At 39.0% G+C, this 12,907-nt stretch overlaps 1 protein-coding gene across 1 annotated transcript in view; it reads right to left on the bottom strand.

Moving 5' to 3' along the window:
• LOC110076881 (sodium channel protein type 2 subunit alpha) overlaps positions 1–12,907 on the bottom strand; it is a 119,885-nt gene that overhangs the window by 33,927 nt on the left and 73,051 nt on the right. Inside the window, 2 exon segments of the mRNA XM_078394671.1 lie at positions 202–356; positions 1,574–1,694. Of these exon segments, the coding sequence (XP_078250797.1) occupies positions 202–356; positions 1,574–1,694 (276 nt within the window).

Raw genomic sequence — 12,907 nt, 5'->3', positions numbered from 1 at the left:
CTGTTTTACTTGTTTTTTCTTTTCATTAAGTTTACTTATTCAGCTTATATTTATAACCTTGGCATGTGACTATTATGTACCAAACATTTTCCAATCTGAAAATACAGTATATGCCAATCACTTTAAATAACATACATTAAAAAACTTTAATGCCATAAACATTTTGAGAAAAATATTATTTTTATTTTTTAATTTGCTCACCAGAGCACCACTGCTGAGGAGAATCATAAATACAATGAACGTCTCAAACCAGTTGTGTTCTACTATGATGTAGCAGGTTTTTCTAAAATTCCACCAGATTTTTCCTTTGCCATCTTCTATACTCACTTGACAACACGGAAACTTCTTGATGCAGCCTGTTTACAACAACATTCAACTATTAAGTGTTGGGATAAATATTATTTTATTCACTCACTTGCTGACTATTCCTTACCCCTGTTTTTCCTTCCACGAGTTCAAGACTGAATACATAATGCTATTCCAGTTTATTCTCATAATAACTTTGAGATGTAAAATAATAAATTGCTGGTCTTATGGCTTAACTTTAATAAACTCATCAACTACTGAATGAAGTACAGCATTCAAGGCAATTTAATTTTGCTGCTATGGATAAAAACATGTCGAAACATATTTGTGTTTAGATACAGGAGGAAAATATCTAGTGGTAGCTGTCCATGTGTCACACGTGATAAACTGTGTCCAGCAGGATGCATGGATTTTCATCCATTTCAGCCACAGCTCTACAAAAACGCACAGTTAGCTCCATGCAAAGAGGACTTTGGACACGAAAGTGAAGTTACTTTCAAAAGCAGATAGCGATATGGCAAGATGTGCTCTTCAAAGTAGCTCTTCAGATGTAAGTTTTTCACTGGTGCAAATACAAATGACAAGTTACACACTGTTGACCTTCAGGTTTTAGACCTCGGTTATGTTATTGGATGAATTTATTTATTATTTTATTCATTTTATTTGTACCCCACCTATCTGGTCAATACGACCACCCTAGGCAGCTGGAGTGGGAGAGGAGAAAGATTATTCAGCTAGTTCTTGTTTACTGTTATCCACTCAACCCATGCCACAAACTGCTTTCCTGTCTATAAAAAGATTTTCCATGTGGATGAGAAAACAGCTGGGTTGTGAGTGGATAAATGGCAGAATAGGAAAATATGAAGCAAGATACTTTTTCTCTCCAATTCTGACTGTGGCAGCTTCCAAGATTGCTTTTCAATGGTAGCTGAGTTTTATGGTCAAGAGCAAGGGTCTCCAAATGATGGCCCACAGGCCCACCTTGCCTTTTTTATCCGGCCTCAAGAGGGTAAATACTGTACTGCAGTTACATGAGCCTTGAAGCTGACTGACTTTTTTTTTTGACACCTGAGAACATCTAACATAAACATAATATGATAGTAAAGAGGGGCAAGCACAATATAATTGTGACTATAATGTTTTGCCACGAGTCATTTGAACATCGTACTTGTTAGGGGCACTGCGATAGACAAAACTAGTACCGGGGAGCTGAATTAGGGGAACTCTTAATTTCGTCAAATAAAATTTATTTTTCTGCCCCTGTTACCTTCTGTAAAACAGGCCTCAGGTTCAAGAGCCTCTTCAGGTTCAATCTCTGCCTGTTCACCCTCTCCAGGCGGGGCTATATCCACTGTGCTGCCTTCAGAGGAGCTGGCTGCATTTAGCTTCTGAAAATAAAATCCCACAGAATAGGTTTTTCCCCCCTGTAAGTCTGTGTCATACGCCAAAGGAGATACAGGTACTTCTGAATATCAGCCCTCCTCAGCTTTGTATTGGTCACAGAGACCAGTAAGTGGTTTGATGTGAACAAAAGCACAGCATTTGAACTGTCACTGTAGTTTTGTTTACTCACAGGAGACCTGAATTTTTATAAAAACAATAAAAATGCTGTAGAAAAACGTCTGTGTATCCTTAAATGTACCTGAAATACAAGTTAAAAGTGGAGAGGCTGAATACATTTTTGAAAATATGTTTCACCATATCATATTACATGTAATCATTATTTCTCTTTATTAAAAATGTGCATCTTCATGACTGTGAAAGGTTATTCTGGAATATGCAGAGAAAATTATGGAAAACAACCTGTTGTTCAAATGCTCTGTAGTGATTTCAGATGAGAGAACAGTGAATTACCAAATTAATTTTACAATGATCATATCATGAACCATGTGAAACCAACTATTAAGTACAGACTGCAGTTCAGTAAAAAAAAAAAAGTAAACCCAGCTTAAATTTGACCTTCTGAGCTAGTTGCTACAATTGTAAAATTCAGCCTGTATGAAAAACGCATGCCATGTTACGGTTGCTGTTTTTGTGCTTGTGTGAGCTACTACGGCTCGTGGAACTTGCGTGCGTGCAGGAGGGATTTGCATTCAAACACTGTGCTGTCATATGGTGATATTCTCCTGTAGGAGGTGGGAGGGTGAGATGATTCGGTGCATGCTCAGAGGCACTCTGTTCAAAGTGTTATAACTTAAAATGCTGACAACTGTAACTTCACACATTTCTTTAAAAAGAGGATCTGATGGTACGTGGTGAAGAACATGTGAACTGGTCCACAGGAAATTTAATTTGCTCTGGAAAGATCTTCATGCATTTAGTTATTATTTGATTAAAAAAACACATAGAGGATTATAAGGCCTTATGCACTGTATTTGCAATAACTTTTAAAAAGTTAAATCTTTTACTTATTTTCTTTACTCTTAATCTTTACATAAATGTTATATCCAACCTCTTGCCCTTGTAGAAGACTGTGGAAAAATAAATGTGTGACTAAACTTTGCACAGTTTGCATTAGTGACTGTAAACTTAGTATTAGAGTTACACAACATTAGCCAATTAAATTAACTCACATATTATTAATAAAGTATGAATGTATTATTAAATAAAAACAAATTAAAGGCTGATCAAATGTAAGTTTGTGAAAGCAATACACTGTTGAGGTTATGACACTGAAACTTTACACAGCAGGGCAGAATTAAGTGCATATATTACTTTGTCATATTAAAATAGAAAAAGAGGCATTACAACTAGAAACCTGTCTCGCTCCATAAAATAATACTTTATTTTTTTTCCTCAAAAGTACTCTTAGGCTGACAGCTCAGTTATCTCAGATGGTAGGATAACACAATGTGACCCTTAATTTTTTGCTCTAAAGAAACCGATACAGATAAATTTATCCTGAGCTAAATTACATCATTTGAGAATTTGATGTTGACCCTATTATTAATCTGGATGTATGTGCAGAGTTCAGCAACAGTTAAGTTTGTTGCATGGAATAAATATAAAACATTAGATCTTATAACATGGAAGATGAGAATTAAATATTAATAATGAAAGCTGTATTCATCTCTGTGTACACAGAGACCCTGGGATATCTGTCACATGACTTAGTTATAGGATTTAAAAATTATAGACTGCAACACCTTTTCAAATATTCTAAGAACAATGCAGATGGACTACAGGAGTGCCCAGCCTCAATACATTCAGTATAAGATCGGACATAGTGTGAATAATAAGAAGTTTGCTGTACATTGTGCTGTTCCACAGAAGAGTCATGCAGAATATCACAGCACAAAACTTTTAGTTTTAAAAAACTCATTCAAGAGAACTAATCTTCAGACAACTAAGAATGCCACTATGACTTCACGTAGCTTTCTTCAGTTACCTTAGCGACAGACTATTTCAGACAGACCAATGGGGGGAAAAATTAATGCCAGGTAGCTTTACATTATTTTTCATTACTTCAACAGCAACGTGTCCAAATCCTTAATTTAACCAAGGGATGGGAAAATGGCAGTAAATTTTATATTAGTCTCTTCTAGTATCAGTCTGGCCTCTGCTATTACTGTTGAATAACTCATTGGTTTACGTCTCTTGCTGTGCAGCCAGAGGTTGGGAATTCGATTCCCCACTGGGCCTCCTTGACAGGTTTGGGCTCAATGATCCATAAGGTCCCTTCAAGGTCTTCGGTTCTAGGATGATGATGGTGATTGTTATTACAACATGAATACTACTATTTTTTAAGCTTACGTGTGTGCGTGCGTGTGTGCGTGTGCACAAATATATTTAATGTTTACTATATTAGCAAATACTGTACCATAAACTAAGATTCCCGTTAGCATCATTATCAGCAATACTGATGTGTAGTGTGGGTAATATGTTAATAGTAATTAATTTTCTATTCTGCTGCCTGTTATGTTTTAAAAACTATTTTGTGTCTAATCCACTTTCTAATTTTTTCAGGCAAAACTATGTGTACTGAGGGTAAGGGACAGGCCTGGGACTTAATGGGGCTCTCTCTCTCTCTCTCTTTATCCTTTCCGAGCTTAAAGTCATTCACATCATTTTAATTCTAAAAGTCAGCAGCAAGAACAGGAATTATTATTTCCTGAAAGGTAAAAGAAAATGTACCCTGTCTGCAAGTATACTGAACTTAGTTCACTGAAGAAAGTCTAGAGTGCTTTTCTGTTATTACACAGTGGCTAAAATCCTCTTGTAGAGTTACACAGACAACGTAATCCTTGAAAGCCAATTGCTCTAATTTAAGAAATTTCCATAGACGTCTGCTGCATACTGAGTTGCGTGGCTCAGCATGGAGCAGAGAATGCCTACAGAGGTTTCTTCATTTATATCAATTTGCTTCTAAAAGTTACTGGGCAACAGGATTTCAGCCACTATTTCTTAAGCAATTCACATTTTTAAAGGTTGGTTCCTTCTTGTTTCTGCAACTTCAGGCAGTTAGTTCCAAGAACGATTTGTAGCTGAGCACAAAGCACAAGCCGAAGATGCCATGTGTTTCACTGAGCTGGGTCAGCTATAAGCAAACTTCCAAGTTGAATAGCTGTATTTGAAGAATCCATGGATTACATTTTTTCTGTTATGCCATTGTAATCAATCAAAACTGAAAAACATGCTTTTGGGATGAAATTGACAACCACTAAAGTTCAACAGTACAGATTACATGGAACAAGAAATAGGGCATCCAGCTATGTTAAAAGAACTTTCAGCAAACCTCTCTTCCTCTTTCACACCCTTGAGATCAGACACGTGCATTTCCAGTTATAAACAAACCAGAGTTCCCAATGACATGAAAAGTTAGGGAACTGTGGTTTGTTTGTGGCTCACAATAACACATCACGACCAAATCATGCTTTCAGACAGTGGCTTGCTGCTTTTTTAAAAAAGTCTTTTTTTCCTCCTTACTATAATATAATTTTAAAATTAAATTTAAATTAAATCTTCACAAAAGCAAGGGTATAGTAATGACTGGGTTAGTCACTGTGTTAGTACATGAGTGGAAAATGAAATTTAGATGTCACAGAAATCTGACTTTGTTTAAAACCAGAAGTGAACACTTTTGATCTCTTCTGCTAGAGAGTGAAAGAGGAGGAAAACCAAAAGGGAAGCACATGAGATGGAAATTTGTTACAACACTCTCATGGAGTGGGAAACCACAATTCCATATAATGTTTGACTTGGGCCAATATGAGTACTTTCAGTGGCCCCTGCGAGAGGCAGCAGAATTGGATCCCGTATTTCCATGCAGGCAGTGATTCTAACCAATTGTACATTTCTTTGTGTTTTTAACAAATATATATGTATTTATAAATATATTATGACATCAGATTCAGTAATAACTGAAAAAAGCAGTAACTGTTGTTTCTAACCCACATAATACAATGACAGATATTGCATGATTTCTACAACTGCTTTTGCATCAAGAAGGACACTTCAATGACAGTTTATCAGCTTTCTTTTAGAAACCACTAGGCGCTCATACAGAGAGAACATCTTATACTAACATTCTAGAAGGAACATACAGTACTAGAAAGCATTTATTGATGATGCAGCATTCCCAAGGCCTGAATCAGCAAAACAACATGCTTTGACTAGAGCAGAAGCCTGTGCCATACCAGTGAAACTGCACCAAGAAAAAAAAGACGATGAAGAAGAAGAAGAAAAGAAGTCCAACTTCTTTTTTTAAAAAAAAGATGATCTGGAAAAATAGTTTGAATTATAATCACCAGATAGTAAGCGGTCATCATCTAAATTGGTGTAGATGGCAACAGGGCAACAACTTTAGCTGTCTCTTGGATTTTAGTACATCTCTTGATTTTTGTCCTCATAATAAGAATAAGAATCACAAGCTTTGCCCAATAGCATGTTAATGGGGCTCATTTCCATTATCAGAAGCATTCACTTAAGGCCCAGTCTTGCTCTCATCGGATTTTGTTTTACATTATTTCAATGGGAGCAGGAGCAGGCTACTTATACAAATGTTAAAGCTTTACAAACCACTTCATGATTCAGGTGACATTAAACTAAACAAAGGGATTCAGCCATTATAAATTATCAGGAATAAGTCAGCTTGAAATACCTAAATTGCTTTGTGATGTGACAAACTCTAGGAAAAACAATTACCATGTTCCTTATTGTTTCAACCACATTGCTAAAGGTTTTAACTGCATATTAAGCATGACCAAAAAAACCCAAACCAAAAAATATATAAAATTAAAAAAAATTCATTAACACCCCGTATTAGTGTCTTTTTCTGATATTTTGGATTAGCTGAAGCACTTCTCAATTTGCAGCCTCGTAATATTTATGCTTACATTCCAGCAGTTCTTATCCAATATGTTTTTAGAAATCTATAAGGATTAGGCACATGTCTTTATAGCAATTAACAGTATGACTTGCCTATGTGACATTCTCATATCTGTCAATTCAGGGTTAAGAAACTGGTTGAGAAATGACATTCACTGCTAGCTACTCCTGGGATGAAATTCTATACCCTGTGCTGTTACCACGTGTTGTCCCAATCAGGACCGGAAAATAATAAATTTCTCCATCCGTGACCACATTAATGTCAGACAGAGAGAAACCCACCAGCAATGACCAACTTATGTTATATTGGATAACTAGTTATGGGAATGTTCATACCTAGATGCATATTCCTGTGGCTGATGAAAATATCTAATCTGGTAAGAAATCTGGACAGTGGAGCACACAAAGACATTCACACTGAATGGGAGTGTGCCCTTGCTCGAAAGGCTTACCAAGTATTTTTCACTGCTTTCATTTGGCTATTACAGAAGAGTGGATTTAGCCACTTTATTTTTACTTGAATTGATTATTTTTAGCTGAACATTATCAATACTACCATTTTAGGATCGGAGAGGAATAAAATCTGAACACGGCAAGATCTGTGCTCAGATGTGTCACTGCGAAAGAATGTTGATTGTAAGGCAGTTGTAAAACTGAACTGTAAACTGTCTCTCTTTAGCAATGAAAAAATGTGAGACAAAGGAGCAAATGTCAGGCAGACTGTACAAATATCACTCCTTTGGCTAAATGGAAATTGGGAAAATATTGCACCATCGCATGTACACTCGTGCATTCTAAATATCTTTTTGACTGGATATTGTCACATATTTTGATTTACTAATGGTATGTGTATGAATGGTATGTGTATGAATGATTTCTGGACCAATTTATCACATATGTATGCAGAGTCCCAAAGAAAATGGAAGAATGGCACTGAATGTAGAGAATCTTGCTACACAACATCCTGAAATAACATTCAGCATTTCAAAATATAAATGGAAACCAACAGAACAACCTTAGAAATTGTTTTACAAATCGAAATTACATCCTTTCAAACATCCCCCCCAAAGAAGATGGTGTTAATAACCAAATGCCACATTTATAAGGGCTGAATCAAAAAGGGGTTGTTTTTGTTGTTAAAAACTATGCATGCTCCCTTTTTTCCCCCTTGGCCTTTGGAGAGTTCAACGTTCTCATCCAGTTCATAATCCATCCTACAAAACCTACAGGTCATGCAGTAGCTGTTCAAAGGCACTGATTTTTAAAAAAAAAGGTATCTAGAAAAATCATTAGCAGACTCAAGAATATATATTGGGGTTGCCAATCTTGCCTGACCATGCTGTGATGTGTGAATCACAGGACTCAGCAAAGAGCAGCTGTGCATGTCTGGACTATCTTGCAATGGACAGGGAAGGAAACAGCTCAGAGGCATGCAGGCCAGTCAAAATCCACCAGAAAGTGATTAGAGAGGTATAACTTGCTTTGGTAACCTGTGTAAGGGTGGTGGTGACACGTTGAATCTACCTGGTTAAAAAGCACCAGAGCTGCATTCTTGATTGCTCCAGCTTGGCTCTACCCCTGTGAGAAGTAAGAATGGCAGGCAATGAAGTTCATGGCATAGTACCTCTTGAGAGACTTGCATTCAAACATGGTTTCAAGTCAATTTCAGGGAAAAGAAGGTATAATTACAGAGAGAGAGAGAGAGAGAGAGAGAGAGAGAGAGACTGACTGATGACAGAATTCAGTTCTTATCTTTATCAAGCCTCGATATGCTCTACACTAACTAACATATGCAAAGTAATAGGAAACATTGTGAACTAGAGTTAATCATCAAGGGGCCTGTATCACAACATGCAGCATTTTTCATATTTCTTCTATACTCTGGTGATGCAATGTTGCCAGTTCCTCACTCTCAATTAATCATCGACACTTCACCTCCATTCTTCTGAGGCATGAACTTGAATACACTATCAGAAGCCAGTGTTGATGAGATCTGCCCCAAGAGTGGGCATTTGGCCCCTTCCAAGCAGTGCCCCAGAAACAGTGCACAGCACTGGCCTTGCTCCTATTTACTGAAACTAGCTGATCTCAAATCTGCTGTGTTCCTCCTGCCCTCCCACCCTTTCCCCATCCGCAGAAGGGGCAATGCCAGTGATGGTGCAGCTGCCAGGAGGAATGAGGAGCTGGAGGTTTGCCCATTGCTTTGTGCACAAGGAACTATGTCAGAAGGGAGAGGTCACTACAGAGGCCACAAAAACTTGGAGCCAATCCAATGAGTACTGAAAATACTGTTAGGCACATGTTTAAGTAGACATATATTAAACTGGATTTATTCCCATGGAAGGTGTGCATATGATTGCTGTGAGGTAACACAATGTTTTCATTTTAGAATAGTGTGCACAATTGGCGAGGCCAGAAGAAATTCCTCATTGAGCTCGCCACAAATTGCACCAGCATTCACCAACTAGACAGGAATCTGATTCGTTGCAACATTACCTTATTTTTGAGCAAAAGAAGATGGTGTGTATGTGTAAGTTTGTGTGTGTGTGTGTGTTACACATCTTGTTTTAAAGGAGAATTCTGATTTTCCAAATACAGTATATCACAGAAGTGAGTACACCCCCTCACATTTCATAAACATCTTAGTATATCTTTTCATGTGACAATACTGAAGAAATGACACTTGGCTACAATTTAAAGCAGTGAGTATACAGCTTGTATAACAGTGCAAATGTGCTGTCCCCTCAAAATAACGCAACACAGTCATTAATGTCTAAACTGCCAGCAACAAAAGTGAGTACACCCCAAAGTGACAATGTACAAATTGGGCTCAAGTAGCTGCTTTCTCTCCCAGGTGTCACCCGTTAGTGTCACAAGTCTCAGGTGTGAAGGGGGAACAGGTGTTATTACTCCCACTCTCTAAGACTGGTCACTGGAAGTTCCACATGGCACCTCATGGTAATGAACTATCTGAGGATCTGAAAAAATGAATTGTTGCTCTACGTAAAGATGTCCTAGGCGAGCAATGGTGAACCTATGGCACATGTGCCACAGCTGGCACACAGAGCCCTCTCTATGGGCACCCGAGCCATAAGTCAACATCGAGAAATACTTACCCATCCTCCAATCCTGGATTTCTGGATTTTCTCTGCTGGTGCAGAGGTCCAGCGGAGAGGTGCAATGGCGACCATTACCAGTTTAGTCCAAAGGGGGATTGGAGGACCAGCAAGTATTTCTTTATTAATTCCGCCCATAGGAAAAAAAAACAAGCATTTAACACTTGCAGTGCAGGAGCAGTTGTTTTTTTTCTAAGCTAAAACCTCAGTATTCGGGTTTTAATTGCAGTGTTGACACTTTGAAATAAATAAGTTGATTTTGTGTTGCAGTTTCGGCACTCAAGCTCAAAAAGGTTCACCATCACTGCACTAGGCTATAAGAAGATTGCCAAAACCCCAAAACTGAGCTGCAGCACGGTAGCCAAGACCATACAGCAGTTTAACAGGAGAGGTTGCACACAGAACAGGCATCGCCATGGTCAACTATAGAAGTTGAGTGCCCGTGCTCAACGTCATATCTAGAAGCTGGCTTTGGAAAATAGACATATGAGTGTTGCCAGCATTGCTGCGGAGGTTGAAGGGGTGGAAGGTCAGCCTGTCAGTGCTCAGACCATATGCCACACACTGCATCAAATTGGTCTCCAGGTCTGTCATCCCAGAAGGAAGCCTCTTCTAAAGATGATGCACAAGAAAAGCACGTGTATGGTTTGCTGCAGACAAAGGACATGGATTTCTGGAACCATGTCCTGTGGTCTGATGAGACCAAGATAAACTTATTTGGTTCAGATAGTGTGAAGCATGTGTGGTGGCAACCAGGTGAGGAGTATAAAGACAAGTGTGTCATGCCTACAGTCAAGCATGGTGGTGGGAATGTCATGGTCTGGGGCTGCATGAGTGCTGCCGGCACTAGGGAGTGTTCATTGAGGGAACCATGAATGCCAACATGTACTGTGACATACTGAAGCAGAGCATGATCCCCTCCCTTCAGAGACTGGGCCGCAGGGCAGTATTGCAACATCATAATGACCCCAAACACACCTCCAGAATGACCACTGCTTTGCTAAAGAAGCCGAGGGTAAAGGTGATGAACTGGCCAAACATGTACCCAGACCTAAACCCTATTGAGCATCTGTGGGGCATCCTGAAATGGAAGGTGGAGGTGCGCAAGGTCTCTAACATCCACCCGCTCTGTGATGTCATCATAGAGGAGTGGAAGAGGACTCCAGTGGCAACCTATGAAGCTCTGGTGAACTCTATGCCTAAGAGGGTTAAGGCAGTGCTGGAAAATAATGGTGACCATACAAAATATTGACACTTTGTGTCCAATTTGGACATTGCCACTTAGGGGTGTACTCACTTTTGTTGCCAGCAGTTTAGACATTAATGGCTGTGTGTTGGGTTATTTTGAGGGGACAGCATATTTACACTGTTATACAAGCTATATACTCACTGCTTTACATTGTAGTGAAGTGTCATTTCTTCAGTGTTGTCACATGAGTTATACTAAAATATTTATGAAATTTGAGGGGGTGTACTCCTGTGATATACTGTATATTAAATATCATGCCTATGGAAACTTCTCTCTCCCATTAAAACATAATTATCATCAACTGTGATGTACAGAAAACAATCTACTGATGAAATACCAAACTTCATGTTTTAGGACTCTGATAAATGTAAAACTAAAACATAATATATCACTAGCTAAACTGAGATATGATAATCTGAATTGTATGGTGTGTCAATAGTTCAGTTTTTGTTGTTGTTTAGTCATTAAGTCATGTCCAACTGTTCATGACCCCATGGACCAGAGCATGCCAGGCCCTCCTGTCTTCCACTGCCTCCAGGAGTTGTGTCAAATTCATGTTGGTTGCTTCGCAGACACTGTCCAACCATCTCGTTCTCTGTCATCCCCTTCTCCTCTTGCCCTCACACTTTCCCAACATCAGGATCTTTTCCAGGGAGTCTTCTCTTCTCATGAGATGGCCAAAGTATTGGAGCCTCACCTTCAGGATCTGTCCTTCCAGTGAGCACTCAGGGTTGATTTCTTTCAAAATGGATAGGTTTGTTCTCTTTGCAGTCCAGAGGACTCTCACGAGTCTCCTCCAGCACCACAATTCAAAAGCATCAATGCTTCAGCGGCCAGCCTTCTATATGGTCCAGCTCTCACTTCCATATATTGCTACTGGAAAAACCATAGCTTTGACTATGCAGACCTTTGTTGGCAAGGTGAGGTCTCTGCTTTTTAAGATGCTGTCCAGGTTTGTCATCGCTTTCCTCCCAAGAAGCAGGCGTCTTTTAATTTTGTGGCTGATGTCACCATCTGTAGTGATCAGGGAGCCCAAGAAACTAAAATCTGTCACTGCCTCCATTTCTTCCCCTTCTATTTGCCAGGAGGTGATGAGACCAGTTTTTTTTTTTAATGTTGAGCTTCAGACCATGCCATTTATGGCGCTTTCCTCTTTCACCCTCATTAAGAGGTTCTTTAATTTCTCCTCACTTTCTGCCATCTGAGTGGTATCATCTGCATATCTGAGGTCACTGACATTTCTTCCAGCAATCTTAATTCCGGTTTGGGATTCCTCCAGTCCAGCCTTTTGCATGATGTATTCTGCATATAAGTTAAATAAGCTGGGGGACAATATACAGCCTTGTCATACTCCTTTCCCAATTTTGAACCAATCAGTTGTTCCATATCCAGTTCTAACTGTTCCTTCCTGTCCCACATATAGATTTCTCAGGAGATAGATAAGGTGGTCAGGCACTCCCATTTCTCTAAGGACTTGCCATAGTTTGCTGTGGTTCACACAGTCAAAGGCTTTTGCATAGTCAGTGAAGCAGAAGTAGATGTTTTTCTGGAACTCTCTAGCTTTCTCCATAATCCAGTGCATGTTAGCAATTTGGTCTCTAGTTCCTCTGCCCCTTTGAAATCCAGCTTGTGCTTCTGGGAGTTCTCGGTCCACATACTGCTAAAGGATTTTGAGCATAACCTTGCTAGTGTGTGAAATGAGTTCAGTAACAATAGTTACCAACAACAGAAACAATAATTCAGTAAAGCAAACTAATTCTCAATCAAGAGGGCTGCCATGTCTTCCAGTTCATAGAGCACTATCATCTATCTGAAAAGGCTGTCCTGAGACAATTCTGTTTTTGAAGAAATCAAACTACTTCAATGGTTTTTCAAGTATAGTCCAGTTCAAAGACTATAAGCCATAAGA

Source organism: Pogona vitticeps, chromosome 1 (genome assembly GCF_051106095.1).
Source record: "Pogona vitticeps strain Pit_001003342236 chromosome 1, PviZW2.1, whole genome shotgun sequence".
Classification (NCBI taxonomy): domain Eukaryota; kingdom Metazoa; phylum Chordata; class Lepidosauria; order Squamata; family Agamidae; genus Pogona; species Pogona vitticeps.
Note: the sequence above shows the minus strand (reverse complement) of the source record. Positions and strands in the feature narration are given on the sequence as shown.